Source organism: Propithecus coquereli, unplaced genomic scaffold (genome assembly GCF_000956105.1).
Source record: "Propithecus coquereli isolate 6110/MARCELLA unplaced genomic scaffold, Pcoq_1.0 Scaffold295, whole genome shotgun sequence".
Taxonomy (NCBI): Eukaryota; Metazoa; Chordata; class Mammalia; order Primates; family Indriidae; genus Propithecus; species Propithecus coquereli.
In genome coordinates this window covers 121,044-137,232 of record NW_012148563.1, presented here as the reverse complement: position 1 = coordinate 137,232, position 16,189 = coordinate 121,044, and the positions used below count along the sequence as shown (strand labels likewise).

The window sequence follows — 16,189 nt, the reverse complement described above, 5'->3', positions numbered from 1 at the left end:
AACTCAAGATCAGCCCAGGCCTCCCGTGTCCCCTCCCGCTGGCGGGCCCGGGCTCGCCCTTCCGTCCTTCCGCCCTTCCGCCCTTCCGCCCTTCCGCCCGGTAGCTCCCGGGGCGGGGCCGGGCGCGCGGCTGCGGATTGGCTGAGAGCAAGCGGCGTTGCTTGAAAGGCCCAATCAGCGCTCTGTCGCTCCGAGTCAGCCAATAGGAAGCCGAGAAAGGGCAGGAGGGACGGAGTCTCCTGTTTGAGCCGGCGGCGCGCTGAAGCACCGACGCCCGGGGTTGCTGCGCGGTTCGCGGCCAGGTCTGCCGCGAGCCATGGCGGGTGAGGTCTCGGGCGAGGACGCGCTGCTGTTGCAGAAGCTCAAGGACAGCCGCCGCCGCTTCCAGAGGCGCATGCAGCGGCTGATAGAGAAGGTGCGGCCCCCAGCGTCCGCGAGGAGGGGCGGCCGGGGCCAGGCCTGCGGGCCGGTGGGCCGGGAGGGGCTGGGCTCGGAGGGCGAGCCAAGCGGGGCAGGCGGGGCTGGGCTCTGGTGCGGAGCGGGGGCTTGGGAAGCCCCGGGCCGGACCAAGCCTCGCGCTGGCTGGCGCCTCCGTGGCCCGAGCCCGGGGCTGCTCGTGGCCCTCGGACCTTACGGGAAGCCCTTTCCTCCCCCGCAGTACAACCGGCCCTTCGAGGACGCCCCGCTGGTGCAGATGTCCACACTGACCTACGAGACGCCCCAGGGTAAGGAGGCGTCTTACCCCTTCTGTGTGTTTACGGTTAAGAGTGTGAGTAGAATCGTGTCTTCCATTGTAGAATTTGAAATGCTGTCCCTGCTCTCCTGTGGAGTAAACCTATTCACCTACCTAATAGGAGCCAAAACATCACTTGTTCCCCTTAACCTATAAATTGCTTATTTTCAACACAATTACTTGTTAAAACAGAGTTCGCGAAGACATAGAGGAGTCCTGGTTAAACAATGCCTCTGCCTGGTTGGGTTGTCATCCAGCTGGTCACCTACTGGACAGGGGTGGGGGCGGGGGGGGGGATAAGTTGACTAGCCGCACTGTGTCAGTGTCCTCATCTTTTAAAATGGGAAGGATAACAACAGTTATGTAGCGTCCTGTGAAGCTCTTGGAACGGTACCCAGCACTGGTAAACACTCGTAGTGACTGTCCTGTTTAATTTGGAGTTGTAACTGTCCTTGAGATTCTGAGCACGGGAAGAGAGATCAGAAGCCGGCCTGTTTCATAGTTAATGTTGTGGACTGATTCTCTTTGGTAAATAGCTGGAGAAAGTTTGCATTGGGTGAGGTCAGTTCCTCCCCTACAGCCTTAGTAACAACTTATTATTACTTACTAACGAAAGCAAATCTCAGATCAAATTCTGTGTTGCATTAAACATACAGGCACAAAAGGTTCATAAGATCTGCTCCTTGAATTAAATGAAGTATTAGCTGTCTGCCTTTTTGGCTGGTCTAGCCATGCCTCGGATGAAAAGTTTACACGGGCAGAAACTAAAATATTCCAGTGACATGTTTCTATTATTCTCTGGTCTGCACCAGGCCATGAGAAATCTAACCTGAGGGCAGGACACAGGGCTGTATAGGAATCTTTCCTAAGGGTGCCGCTAGCAGGCTTCTCTCTGTTCTTATGGGCTGTTCATGCAAGGATGGGCAGTGTCTAGAACGTTTTAGACAATCCACATTTCTTGAATGCCACTGATTTCACCAGTGAAAACTCATTTTTTTGACTCTAGTTTGATGAGAACAATAGGGGAAGCACCTCAATACCTTGCAAGCAGTCTCCATAGCATGTAGAAGACTCCTGGAGAGCTTGCTAAATAAAACACAGATTCCCAGGGCCACTCACAGCGATGCTACATGCCGGTTTTTAGTAGATTTGTGTTTCTAACAAGCTCACGGCTAATGTTGCTAACACTACGACACTGATTTTGATGAAGACAGCAGGAAAGTAATATTGTTTACATGCGTTGACAGCTTATCGTGTGCCCTACACTCCTAAGAGTTTCATATTTTTGATTCTCAACAATCCTTTGAGGTAGGCACTGTTCTTAGATTCATCTATGTTTAATGGTGAGTATAGCACAAAGAGGTTAAGTAACTTAGCCTGCGTCACTTAACCAAAGTGGCAAAGCCTTGACTTGATTTGTGCCCACATCCACAAACATCACTCCATTCTGGAAGGTCCACAAGGAACGGTGGTCAAGAGCACAGAGTCCACTGTGCCCAGAGTTCACATTCTGGCTCCACCGTGTGGGCAGGGGGCCTCGGCTAGTGGTTTGGATTTCTCCTTGCCTCTATGTGTCCGTCTATACAATGAACATGGTAGGTCCCTATCCCGTGGGGTGTTAGGAGTACTATACGAGTTCTGTGTAAGTGGGTTGTTGTGAATACTAAATGAGGACTACTTGGAAAGGGCTTCGAATAGATCCTGGAACATGGTAAGCACCACATAAATTTCTGTTGCTATCATTGTGTTAAGAACCACTGCAAGCATTGCAACCCAATGACGATTCCTTCTTATTGCAGAGATTGAGTATATTGCCCAACCTGTTAGCTGGTAAGTGGCAGGACTAGGTGTAGTTTGAACTCCAGAGTTGATGCCTGAGCTTGGGCTTACTCTATACCTGTAATGCATAGATTGCCCTTAGAAAGCATTTATTCTGTGTGGGAAGTAGAGACCCTCAAAAAGTACTTGCTTTCTCTCTATATGTAGTGTATGGATTGCCCTCATTGTGTATATTTTAAAGAAAGTACCTGACATGTGTATGTTCCTTGTTGACGTTTAACTTTTCAGGTTAGTGATGTGATTCGATGAGCCATTGCCTGCGAGGTAGGGGAGATTTCCATTAATGACAAATTTGTCTAATTTTGACTTTAAAAAAACCCTTCAACTTTACAGAGATGAACAACAAGAGAATATCAGAAACCTGGTTTGGTTTTAATTTAATTTAATTTTTTTTTTTTTTTTTTGCCTGTCCCTTTGGCTCTCTCTGAGTACAGATTGAGCAGAAATTCCTCATTCAAGATTACTTACATGGTAATTTTTGTTTTTTTTTCCTTAAGGATTGAGAATTTGGGGTGGAGGACTAATAAAGGAAAGAAACAAAGGACAAATCCAGGTATTTAATGTCAGATGTTATTGCCAGAGTGCTGCGCTGTGCGGGAGTGGGGCTGTGGTGAAGGTGTGAGTGTGTTTATGGGGGCTGCTGCGGGAGACTTTGTTTTCTCACCTTGACTGCCCTGTTTTTCTGTTTTTAAGGATTTACTGAGAAGCATTTCTTCTGTTGCTTGGCAAGTGCAGGAAGGAGCTGTATAATATTTGGCTTTTTTTGTCACTCCGTGTTTCCCCTGTCATAGGGCGGGTGGCTCTGACAACTGGATTGCACATGCAGAGGCTGGGCTGGTGGGTAACCCTTTCCTGGCCACACTGCAGCCCAGCAAGGGGCTCACTTTGTTGGGTCCTTACAGAAGAGACAAAATCCAGTTCCTCCGACGGAAGAAAAATGCCTCCCTTCCTCTTCTGGAAGGAGGAGGAAGAGAGATGGGGGGAGGATTCGATGTGCAGGATCACACATTTTTCCTTTTGCATTTTTCTACCTTTCAAAGACCTAGATTTTTTCCTTCCCTATTTGATCCAAGGGTGTGGCAGCTACAAGATCTATTATTTTAATGAAATGTGCTAATGCAGTTTGCCTTCCTGCTGGAGACCAGGGAGCCTTTTGTCATAGTAGTTTTTGCAAGATTGTCTGATGTCCCATTAGTCACTGCTTCTCAGACACCGCAGGGTTCCTCCTCACAGTCACAGGTCAAGGAACCGATACTCAAGAGTGAGAGCATCCAGGTTAAGGTGATTTAGCATTAACAGCAAATTTAACGTCAAATCTTCTTGATTATTTCAGTCATAGAAATGTTAGAAATATGTAGAACTACTTAAAATCAGCTTGACTTCTTTCTGCAGATACAGTCACTCATGCTAGTTTAGTATAATGTGATTCCTTTTTATAATACACATCTTTATAAATACACATTCTTTTACCCTCACGTTTCCAGTTACTATATATGGAGAACGCTTCTCTTCATCATCTATTATATATTTCAATCATCCAATTTTTTAAACTGCTCTCCTGTTGACAGGCATTTAGCTATTTGTGCTTTCCTTTATTATAAATCAGGGTCAGCACAGTTATTCCACAAAGGGCCGGAGAGTAAATATTTTAGGCCTTGCCAGCTGTGTTCTCTGTCGTAACTTCTCGGCTCCGTGTTGTAGGGGGAAAGCAGCGTAGAAAATATGTAAATGAGCACACGGGGCTGTGTTCCAGTAAACTTTTATTTATGACCCCCTGTCCTCAATAGTTTAGGAACAAAGAAACATCTATCAGAGAAACATCCTGGTCCTTATCTCTTCCCAATACTGATATCCCCCCATTTTATTAAATGCCAAGAAGTGGGATTATTGGGTCGAAGAACATGTTCTCTTTAAATTGTGCACAATAGAGATGCTCCCTCAGCAGACCAGTGCTTGAATGGTCCTGGTGGCAAAATGCTTTCATCTGGACATTTATCTAAGGTTTTTGCTTAAAATGTAGGGGGCCCCCCTGCCTGGAGTCTGCAGAATTTTCAGACCCTTTCTCGGGGTTAGAAAACAGCACAGTCTGCGATTGCAGCTTGGACATCTATAACATCACAGAAATTACCGTTGGTCACTGTGCCCAAATCTGCCTTCACCGTTTCCCAAACAGCCAAATGCTGGTGGTGCCCTGGAGGCTGTGGCAGGCTGCGCACCTACCTGTGCTGGTTCAGTCACGACACAAGGCTTGGGTTCTCTGTAGATACCAGAGCTGCCGAGTGGTTAGGGGTTTGTGCGGATCAGCTGCTTCCCGATTCTCAAACCAAGTTCCACCACCCCCTCAGACACAGCCACAAAACAGCTCTGTAAACTCCAGGAAGTCCCACCTGATGTGATGGTTTCGTCAGAGGCAAAGGTGCTGATACTCTGGCAGCAGGATTCACTTACCATGTGGTGCTCAGGGTAGCCACAAACACCCTGAGTCCTTGGAGATGACATCTGGGGACCATCCCTAAAGGGATAGGCCTCACCTCCTTCTCACTGCCTGTTCTTGCAAGGCTGCGTGGTTCCTAAAATATTTTAACCAATCTGGCATCTTGAATGCTCGAGTTTCACTAATGAGAACCCATCGGTGCCATCTGCTGGGATTACCAGTGGGGCCTAGTGTGCAGCGGGCTCTAGAGCAGGCGCAGGCCTCGCCAGGAGGGTGGCCTGCTGACCGCCCCTGTGATGCGAGCTCCAGGTCAGGGCACCCAACTGCCCCTCTGGTGTAGCTGAGGCTTGAACCACAGAGCACAGGAGTCGTAGGCCTCATGACATCACCATGAATGCTACATCACATTGGGATAAAGACCACAGGAAGTCCTATTAGCTATTTCTGGATTCTCCATAATGACCAGTGACAGTTTCGTTCTTTTTCACTTTGTTTTGTTTGCCCCAGTCGTGGAGCCACGGGTGGGCCGGGGCTGGGGTGTTAAGAGACGAGGGCACATCCGCTTGTGCCTCTGCTCTGTAGTTCAGGCAGCCGCCCTGGGCAGAACCCCAGGAAGAGAACTCTGCTGGTTTCCAGGGGGCACCTTGACCAGCTCAGAGGCATCTTGAGGCCTTTCGAAAAGCGGATGTACGGAGAGACGAGAAGCCTCGTGCAGCTTCCTGCTCTCTCCTGTGTTAGTGGAAGGACTGCAGGTTTATTACCTTACAGTGGCTTTGAAATGTGCTGTTTCTCTAACGAGTGTGTCTTTATTGACTTCTGCACTTCGAGGACTCCCCTGTGAAGCCCGTGGACAGGATAAATGGCCCTGTGCGAGCCGCAGTGCGGGGCCCTGAGCTTCCCGAACAAGGCACACAGGTCCTGGGAGCTGGTGAGTGTCACCTTTGTTAGAGTGAGTTCAGGAGGGACTGGGCTTGTCACGTCTCTGTTACAGCAGTTTAAAGTCTACATTCCTCATTATTAAAGTTTTTATTTTTTCTCAGGTATATTTTAAAAACTAAAAACATCTTAAAGTGCGCTGTTAATTCCTTCTGAGCCCCCTGGAGGATTGGGGGCTATGTCTTGCCCACAGTTACATCTGTGGTGCTCAAATGTTTCTTGAATAAATAAACATGCCCCCCACTTAAAAACTTAATGTCAAGATTTAAGATTTGCCGTACTGGGTGGTGGTGTGACTGCTCGCTTCTGTGGAAAAGCCGCCTGCCTCTGCAGCCACCCATGTTTTCTTCCTCCTCCTCCTCCTCCTCCTTCTCCTCCTTCTCCTCCTTCTCCGCCTCCACCTCCAGGAGGCTCCTCTGCCGCCCCCTAGGCCAGCCCCACCGCCCTCCCCTGACACTGGCCCGTGTCCTCAGGAATCCATCTGTCACCCCTGCTTTCTTTCTGTCCTGAGCCTCTCTACCAGGACCCATCCATCAGCATTTACGCAAGCCCAAATTCCACCTTCAACACACAAATCACTTCACAGATCTCCCCCGTCCCATGTCCTGTCTGGCTCCCTCCCTTTGTTCACTCCCTTCCAACCAAAGTCAAACCCCTGCTCGTCTGCTGCCTGGGCTTCCTCCCTGCCGTGTGCTCCTTACCCGGCTCCATTCCGGCTTCAGGCTCCGTCGGAGAGATGCCGTAACTGTCTTTGAGAGGAACATGCAAGCTCTTCTAAAAGTCCTGATTGAGATTTCCTTTTTTTACTTTCAGATGCAGAAGGCAGTGAGGTCGATGCAACTTTAGACCAGGAAGATCCGGCTGCGTGGGCTGTCATGGTGAGCACTGCCTTTGGTGACGTGTGGCCGGAGCGAGCCTGGGGTTCGGGTGCACATCCTCTCAGTTGTCAAAGCCCACGCAGCCTGGGGCAGCACCTGCACCTGTCTGGAAGTCCTCTTCTGAGGCTTGCTCTTGCTGCTACCACCCCTCAAGTCTTTGGTTTCCCCCATTCGGGTCCCCTAAGGCAGTAGGTCCCTCCCCAGTCTAGCGCTTAGCAGCCACTACCCCCAGTCCAGGCTTCATCTACTGAACTTACATGGTTGTGAGTAATCCCGGATGGTTTTCACTCTGCAAACAGAACTGTCACACTGTGGTTCACAGGGCACCGTTTGCCTCCAGTGAGCACGTGACATTAAAAGGTGGGCTCTAAGTCTTGCTCCACAGAGCCAGTGTCACAGGGAGGTGTTTTAGAAAGTATCTCCAGGTCAGCCCTTGAAAGCCCCTTTAGTCACCAGGTCATGTAATCAGGCAACGTCGCTAGCCTAAATGGCAAGTGTTGTCCATGTCTGTTTCCCAGAGTGCCCCGGTGGGCACAGAAGCCACCACTCTCCTTACAGGATGTGCTTCTCACCTCCCCTCTCACTAGGATAGATAAGAATTCGCACTGCGCTTAACCCACTCGGGAGTCTTTGCCAGCCCTATGTCATATGCTAGCATGGCTGGCTCATGGTTTTTCTCTAAAACTGTTCTTTTTGCGCAAGCGTTGCCCATACCCCCACGTGACTTAGTGACTAAGTAGAAACAGGTAATGACCCCAAGGAAGGAAAGTGGTACCTACTGAAGTGTCATGTAGGGATTGGCAGCAAGGGGGCCTGGGTGGTCCCGGTAGTGAAGAGCTGGCCCTTCCCTGGCAGTGTGTATGTGTGTCATCCTCCCTGGTCAGCCCTACCCAGGTGCAGAGAATGGAGGGTGACACCTGTTCCCAGTGTCTGGCAGATGGGGATAGGCCATTCCCGGCCTCCTGAGTTAGAACACTGACCAGTCGGGGTTATTTCTAGTAGTTGAGTCCTAACCTCATCTAACAATATTCAAGTTGTTTTCATTTTTTGTTTCTGTTCTTGTAATGCTGTCATAACTTTTCCAGACTTACTTTTTTTTTTTTTTTTTTGGTCTTTTTACTTTCTTTTGGGTTGTTAACACTGGGTAAATTCCCTAAAGTCAGATTACTGGGTCGGTGGAATTTCGGAAGGGCTGGACCAATCTGTGCTGCTAACAGCGGGAGGTGAGAAAGTAACTTTGGGTAACTTCATTTACAGATCAGTGTGTTAGTGAGCTTGCCGGTTTGTTTCAGAATTCAAGAGGTCATCTGCACCCAACAGCTCTTAAGAATACTGACTTCTCTTTTTTTGATCAGCCTGCAGTGCCTCAAAGCCCTTTGAAAAATGAGTTAAGAAGAAAATACTTGACCCAGGTGGATATACTGCTGCAAGATTCAGGGTGTTTTGAGGTAATCTGTTTTTCAGTGTTTGTTTCTATGTAATCAGATCATACACTAACGACACGTTGAGGTACAATATGATCATGCTTTTTGTTTACTCTCCATAGAGCCTGTAAAGAGCATTTTGAATAATTATTCCCAAACTGTTTTACTCACATGCTGATAGACTTTTGCTCTTCTTGAATAAACACTCCAGGTCCCCAGGGACAGCGCCATGAGGGCAACTGGCGGAGGTGGGAGTCCTCCTGGGGGTGCCCTCCGCTGCCCGCCTTCTGGGGCGGCTCACAGCATCCAGTAGGGCCACATGTAGGGCTCTCCAGGGGCAGCCCGGGCCTCTGGATGGAGGGCTCTGAAGCTGCATAATTAGGGAGGCAGTGGCTCCCACCTTCCCTGGTGTGACCAGGCAAGGGTCAGCAGCAAGGTGAGTCGGCTGAGTGGTGGCCCTTGCCTGTCCCTCCTGCTCTGAGGTTGTGGTGGGGTGGGGCATGAGTGGGGGCTGTGGTGAAGCCTTGGGTGGCAGCGTGGATGGCATGAGGGGCGGGCGGCCTGGCCAGCTCCCCTCCCAGGCTGCCCTCTGTTCCTCTGCAGCCGCCTTCTTGGAGCTTCGCCTAAGGAAGAGTAAAAAAGCTAAAGATGGAGCTTCATATAAGGATGCCACCCCCTTAGTTTTCCCAATTCTGTCAATATCTTTTATACAATAAAAGGATGTTTTAATACCAAATAACTAGAAAGTACACATTGCAGAATAAAGAACAATTCAACTCCCCAAAAGGCAGCAGTTGTGCGTGGGTTTATTTTCCTATTGTGCTGCTGACCAGTGGAAGGCCTGTATGTGAGGACCTCTGACTCAGTGGCTGTACTAGAAATGAGTTTTTCCTTTACCCTGAAGCAGTAAGTGGTGTCCTCTTGCTTGCCATGTTCAGAGGAAGAGACTGGAGTTAGGAATGGCTCTATCGGGTCTTCTCTGCCCACCATGCCCCTGGCCCCTCAGTGTTCTTGTTGTGCGAGTATAATGGTGGACAAAGAAAAGCCACCAGCCTTTCCAGGGTCAGGGGTTACTGGCAGACAAGTGGTATCTGTGGCAGAGGGCATCTTGGAGGCCACATGGACATAGTTCCCAATCTTACTGGGACACCTTCCTTCCAGTGCTCGAAGCCTAGCTGGCCACTGTCACCATGGTTACATGCTTGTCAACACTGCCGTGCTAAGACACACAGTTGATGTTGACAGGGCACCAGCTCTTTACGCCATCGTTGGGGGACGTTGCATCGTCAGGGGAGAGCCCAGCACCATGCGCCCTGGGTCTTGACATTTGACAACTCTTAATAACCACTGGCTTTGATTTCAGTGTGTGGACGACGGACACACTTGTGGAAAGGACAGGCTCGTGGCCCTGCTCCCCTCGCTGGCCTCAGCTGCCATGCCCGCCCCTGGTGAGTGTGATGCAGAAACTGTGTGAACTGTGCACTGTGCGTGCCCCCTGTGCTTTGCTAGAGCCACGTGCAGCCCCTCAGCTCAGCACTGTTCGTGCTGAGATTTAGAAAGTCTCAATGTAAGGAAAACGAGCTGTTTTTTTCTCTGAAATTCTGCTGTTTATTCCAACATAACCAGTTTGAAAAGTTTTGACCTTCCAGAAACATAGGACTAGTATAATGAACACCCTTCACCTGTTTCACAGTTAACATCTTGGCACATTTGCTTTGTCACCCACCCCCACCCCCGGCACACACATATCCCTCCTGTATGTGTGTGTTTGCAGTTGTGTGTTTATTATCCCACACGTATCTCCTAAGTACAGGCTAATTCTCCTGCATGGCTGCAGAAAGCTCAGCACATGCCAGGAATTGAACATTGACACACAATTTCACCCACTTGTGCTAGTCCAGGCAGACTGTCCCTCAGTTAGGACCTGTCTGATTGTGTCCTCATGGTTAGGTTCGTGTTAAACATTTTGGGCAAAACCACTACATCGGTGAAATACCCCTCGGGACATCAGGTCAGTCTGTCCTATTGGCAGCTTTTGAGTCTGGTGGTTTCGCTAGGGTGGACCCACCCAGTTTCTCACGCGAAAGGGCCTTTTGCCTTGGAGTCATCTTGGGTGATCTTCTGAGGTCTCCGGCAGCCTTATGTTCAGAGTGCTGTGTTCAAAGTTACTTGGATTCTTTTTCCTCTTGTAGTTATTAATTGGATAGACAGGCTTGTTTTTGCTGTTCATATTCGACCTTGAGGTTTTTCCCATCCTTGCTGGTTTAATTTCATTTTTTTAAACATAAAACATCGAACATGATGCAAAGCTCAAAGCTGTATAAAGAGGTGTGTTGAGGAGTCTTCCTCCCTCTCCACCCATCCCTGGAGGGAAAGTGTCATTTTCCGATTTCTAATTAGCTTTTGAAAAGGCATCCAGCTTCCAAACAGCCACGGTGAGGAAGGAAGACTCCTATTGGGAAGGGAAGGTTGGATGGAGAGTAGAAATGAAATCTTGGTAGCTAAAGAGACATCTCTGAGAAGAGTCTATTCCTAAATATTTGTGGAGTTTTTGTTTTATTTATTTATTGTTTTGTATTGCTTAAGAAAACACAGTCATGATCCACTCTAAGTTCTATGACCTGGGCATATGGATGGCTTTGCTTATGTTTTTCCCCAGGATACTGTGGTGGTGTCTCTGGAAAGAGTCCTGGGGACCCAGCTAAACCAGCTTCATCTCCCAGACAATGGGACCCTCCACGTCCTTGCTCAACAGATATGGCCATAGTACCTAGAAATGACACTCTCTCACTAACAAGGACCAGTAGCAGCAGCTTCTTAAGCAGCCGGTCCTTTGTAGATGACGACATTTGCGATGTGACGATCAGTGACCTGTATGAGGGCATGGTGCACTCGATGAGCCGGCTGCTGAGCACGAAGCCATCAAGCATAATCTCCACCAAAACGTCCATCATGCAGAACTGGAATTCGAGGAGGAGGCACAGATGTAAGAGCAGGATGAACAAAACGTATTGCAAAGGAGGCAGACATTCTCAGAGGCTCTCCAAGGAGAGGTTTTTACCCTCCTCTGAGCCTGTGCAAGAGAGAGGAATGTTAAGAGATTGTAAGAACTTGCTAGATGTTTCTTACCGTAAGACAGGTTTAAAATTGAAAAAAGCTGTTCTTGAAGTAAAACCCCAAATCCATAAGTCAGATCTGAGTTGGAAGGAGCTTAAAGTGACACCCCAGAAGTATTCCTCATTGACTTATTTAGACCCCAATGGAACACATAGTCCTGATCAGGAAAATAGACTTATGACATTAAAATGGTTAATTTCTCCTGTAAAAAGGGTTACCGGACCAAGAATACTACCGGGCCATGGAGGGAATCATCATAGGGAGATTGAAATCAGATTTGATGAGCTCTATCGGGAATATTGCCTGACTCCCAGGAAACAGTCTCGCCTGACTGGCCCCCCCAACTCCTGGGCTGTGGACGTGTACAAAGGTGGTCCCACCAGCCCTGGTGGCCGTCAGGGCTTAGAAACCCACAGGCTGAGTTTCCCTTTCAAGAAAGCAAAAGCAAAAAGGCTGAACGAGGCTTTTGACGCTGTGGGCAGAAGACCCACGGAGGTGAGTGGGTGCCTGCCAAGGGGAGGTTCCTCTTGGTCACTCTCAAACACCAGCCCCACACCGAGCCCAGGTCCCTCTCAGCAGATGCCTGACCTTCACTTCCAAGGAAACAGTTCCGGAATGTTTAGAAAGTCAGTATGGCCCAGCAAAGCTGTTTCAGTACCAAGGATAGGACCTCTGGGCTGTGGAAGAAATCGTTATGATGAAATTAAAGAACAATTTGACAAGCTTCATCAAAAGTATTGCCCAAAATTGCCTGTGCAAGCGAAGGCGCCTTTAGGTATTGGAGCGTCTCTAGATAAAGCAAGTGTGGAAGTCCAGGATCAAACAGAAGACTTAGGAACGTCAAACCCAGACTCTCGCTTCCAGGGTTCCCCAAAGTTATCATTGTCTTCATCACCCACGAAAAGTCTGCTGGGCTCAACTGCAATTGTGGCTCATCCATCTGCGTGCATCTCTTGTGCTACCGGGAGGGACCTGCAGTCCCCTGCAAAAAGATGCCGGTTATCAGACCCCTGGGGGTGTGGACACCACATCGGTTCCCGGGATTCCTCAGGCTGTGTGGGCAGAGCCGCCCTTGGACCAGGAGAGCAGGGCAGCTCTTCACAGCCCGACTCAGAAGAGAAGGTGCGTTTCTGTTTGTTGCATGTGGAGTTTTCTGAGTGACCCCTCTGGGCAGAACCTTTTTATGGTGGGAACCTTTGTGCCCCCTTTGACAAATCTCTACAGAATTCTTACACGAGTGTTAATTTTCCAAGTATTCTTCCAAATTCTTTTCCTTTCTCTGAAATCAGCATTTATATCAAGAACAGGTTCGTGTGTAAGATGCATGAAGGTGGAGCAGAAAATGTTCTCGTAGGAAAAGGTTTACACACTTCCCGTTGGAATGCGTCCAGGGGTTTCTTCTACGAACCCTCACTTACTATGTTCTATCCTTTGTCAGACTGTGTCATTTCCAACCTCTTTATGTTACTCTGCTGGGAGGCGAAACTCTTCTGGAAGTAATGACCTCCTGTCTGCTTCTGGGTTCCGGCAGGGAGGAGCAGGCCACGGCCGCCGCTGGGCCTCACTGCTGCTCTGGGGATGCGCTCGGCGCTTGGCATTACGATCTCCATGTGCCTCGAGCTGCAGTTCAGCTTGCACAGGTCACGCCAGCTGAAGTTTCAGTCTGCGTGTGCCGTTTAATTTCCTCCAGAGACAGGGTGGACAGGTGGTGGGGTAGGGTGGGTCCCTGTGAGTTGTGACCTTTGTTGTGTTAAGTGCCAGACTCCCCGGTGTAGCCTCTCTGTGTCCACCAGCCGGGATTCAGCCGGGATTTGGGCGACAGGGCCCTTTTAACTGAGCGCAGTCCCTTACCGCTGGCGGGCAGGGTTTGGCTGTGGGTTTGGTCTGGCTCGCTCCCCGGGTTTTATGTGTTTGTGGTTTGGGCAGGCGAGGCAGTGACCCCAGCCTCCTGTCTCTCTTACCCACCCGGGTGGTGGGCTTCTCCTCCAAGGTCTTTGGGTGGCCCCGTCTGCAGGAAACGTTTTTCCCAGCTGGGCCTGTTTGGCCTGCTGTCCCTCAGCCGCTGGCTCCTGCCTTTGCAGCCTGCAGTCCAGCCTTTGTACAACTGAGACCCACGCTCTCATACCCCCCGCAGCCTGCTGTGACTTCGGCCGCACGGTGAACCCTTTCTCACCGTCACTGTCCTCCCTGTGCCCTCGGGCTTCTCCCCCTCTCCTTCCCAGGGGGCTTTTCGCTGGCATTCTCCCACCTACTCTCCAGTCATTTGCTCTTGTGTCCCCAGACTCCCTCCCGCAGCCCTCCACCTGCACAGCTGCCCTCCCAGGTGCACACGGTGCCACAGCGCGGAGCTGCTGGACACAGGCCAGTCCCGTAGGCTGATGGCACAAGGCAGGATCCTTACGGCTCAGGCTCCTTGGCTCGGTCCTGGAAGCTCCCAGGTTTTGTTGGGTTTTGTTTTTTTAAGTCACTTCCGTGTATAAAATCATACTATTTGAGCTAACCAGAAGCAGATTAGACAAGCCTGTGTCGTCATTTGTCTTCCCAGTTCAGGATGGGTGTAAATCTCTGGGTGACAGGAAAGGTTTGCTCCAGGACCCCTGCCAGGGTCAGGGGCCTTCGGTGAGACAGACCCAAGGGCAGGCTGGACCTGGGGAGCCACCTGCCTGGCGGTGTGTGGCCAGGGTGCTCCAAAGCTCCTCCCCTCACAGTGCGTGGCTCACGTAGGCCCTTCCCTTCGGTCGTGGTCTCCAGTTGTTCGCCTGCCCACCCCCACTCCTGTGCCCACTGGGCTTTTCCAGACCCAGCCACGGGCCGGATGACTTTCAGCTGCAGTTCAGTGAGGCCTTCCAGAAATCTCAGCCACTTCCGCATGGCAGGCACTTTGTGGAGGTTGCTTGGAGAGCAAAGATGTGTGTTCTGTTTTAAAGGCACGTCTCAGGATAACTGTATTTCTCAGCTGGAAGGGGACGTTTCACTGAAAACAACTCCCCAGCCCAGAAAGGCAGCCCTGGGGTTTCCTGCAGCTTCCTGGCACATCGTAACTCCTTTGATCCCTGTCCCTTGGCCGGACCTAAACCACTTTTTCTCAAACAGCCCTCACCTGTTCTTTTTACCATCATCCAGCCCCTGGGATTCTCTCTCGTGCCTTTTCCCACCTGTTCCCTCGACTTGCTCGCACTGCTCCGCTGCCTGCCGGCTCTGGGCCTCAGAGCATAGCCCTGTCTCCTGCCTTCCACGCCTCAGCCTGGGCCCTGCCCTCTCCCAGGGAAGCCCTGCCTCGGTGCCCGGGGCAAAGGCTCCCCTCGCATTTTCACCTGCTTGGCCTACAGGGATTTCTTCTCTTGGCCCAGCCACATAGCAGGGACCCCAGCTTTACAGTAGAGAACGTGTGAGGTTGCATGTTGTGAACGTCACAGTGCCCGGGAGTGGGGGACTGGGCTGACAGCTCAGCCCTGGGTGGCCCAGTGGGGCTCTCTCAGCACCCCTGGAATCTGATAGCAAGTCCTGTGACCATGGCCAGATGCCACTCAAGTTTCGTCTTAATCTACAATATAGACGTTTAACCAGTTCCCCTACTTATTTTATCTTTCCGCTTTCCCTACTTAAATGATAAAATTTCTTGGGGAAAAGGGCCAGCCAACTCTTCATGAGCTGTGACTACATAAGGAATTATAAGGGCTGACATCTGAGTGCTTTCTGTGTGCCAGAGGCCTTGTCTTAATCCCCACACAAATTTGGTTAGACAGGTCTGTCCGGTAGGCAGGGTGTCTCTCCTTTTTATAGAGAAGGAAACGCAGCTTAAGTCTCCCAAATTCACACAGGCAGTGCTGGCTTTTTAAACATTTCTTAGGGTATTTGTTTAATGTGGTGGCATTTTTTTTTCTATAATAGGCACACATGTGTTTCTATGGATGCAGTGGAATAAACAGAAAACTGTTGAGCTATTGCTGACTGGCGTTGGGAGTTCCAGTGGAATTTTACTGAAATCGTTTTGTCTTTTTTTTTTTCTATAGGAATGAAGAACATTTTCAGGATAGAAGAGAAAATTGGTTTTTGTGCTAGGAAAATTCAAAGCTAAAAGTCTCCAGCCAGGTTACGTCGGAGCGTTGTTTCTCTTTACTCTCGCCCTCTGTTTATGGTTTTTGTTTTGTTTTTAATTCTCAAGACAATGTGAGAACTTGGTTCACTTATCTGTCCTCAAAGCAAATGTCAATGAAATTGGCTGCATCAGAGATGACTCTGAGTATAGAAATTGTGCAAATAAATTGTGTGAATAAATGCTCGATTAAAATGTTTCAGGTCATCCTTTGTAGGCCTATTTTTCTCATGTTTTCTTTCTTAAATTTAGACACGTCCAGAGAATTCTCCCTTACATTTCCTATTTCATTAGAGAGTGTTGTTTGCTTGTGAAACCCGAGTTTAAGCCCTGGATACAGTGATCCTTGGAGGAAAATACAGCTGCTTCATCTTTTAAATTCAGACCCATGGGGAGTCGGCACCTCCCTCTTAGGAGACGGCAGATTAAAACCTAATACAGGTTGAACGTCCCTCATCTGAAATGCTTGGGACCAGAAGTGTTTTGGATTTTGTGGTTTTTCAGATTTTAGAATATTTGCATATACTGTTAACTGTTGATCAACAAGGGTTAGAACAGAACGGGTCAATGTGGATTTTCTTCTGCCTTACCACCACTGAGTCAGCAAGACCAACCCCTCCTCTTCATCAGCCTGCTCAACATGAAGACAATGAGGATGAAGATCTTTATGATGATCCACTCCCACTTAGTGAATAGTAAATATATTTTTTCTTCCTTATGATTTTCTTAATA

General features: G+C 49.4%; 1 protein-coding gene across 2 annotated transcripts; it reads left to right on the top strand.

Annotated features, from left to right (window-relative positions):
* The first annotated feature begins 296 nt into the window (after positions 1 to 296).
* On the top strand, positions 297 to 15,607 carry HJURP (Holliday junction recognition protein). 2 transcript variants are annotated; one of them, XM_012648815.1, is made up of 9 exons: positions 297 to 415; positions 659 to 725; positions 3,070 to 3,125; positions 5,835 to 5,934; positions 6,756 to 6,820; positions 8,176 to 8,268; positions 9,608 to 9,692; positions 10,904 to 12,483; positions 15,375 to 15,607. In XM_012648815.1, exons 1-9 carry the CDS (start codon positions 317 to 319, stop codon positions 15,378 to 15,380), a joined length of 2,151 nt encoding a protein of 716 aa, XP_012504269.1. In that variant the 5' UTR covers positions 297 to 316; the 3' UTR covers positions 15,381 to 15,607. The 2 variants fall into 2 exon arrangements, with proteins under 2 accessions (XP_012504269.1, XP_012504268.1); XM_012648814.1 differs by lacking the exon at positions 15,375 to 15,607 and having other exon boundaries at positions 10,904 to 12,535.
* The last annotated feature ends 582 nt before the right edge of the window (positions 15,608 to 16,189 follow it).

Bases quoted from the DNA above. Each gene is read 5' to 3' on its own strand.
- HJURP (XM_012648814.1), top strand. From the start codon at position 317: ATGGCGGGTGAGGTCTCGGGCGAGGACGCGCTGCTGTTGCAGAAGCTC. The intron at 416-658 runs GTGCGGCCCCCA...CCTCCCCCGCAG, and splicing joins TGCAGCGGCTGATAGAGAAG to TACAACCGGCCCTTCGAGGA. The intron at 3,126-5,834 runs GTATTTAATGTC...CTGCACTTCGAG, and splicing joins GAAACAAAGGACAAATCCAG to GACTCCCCTGTGAAGCCCGT.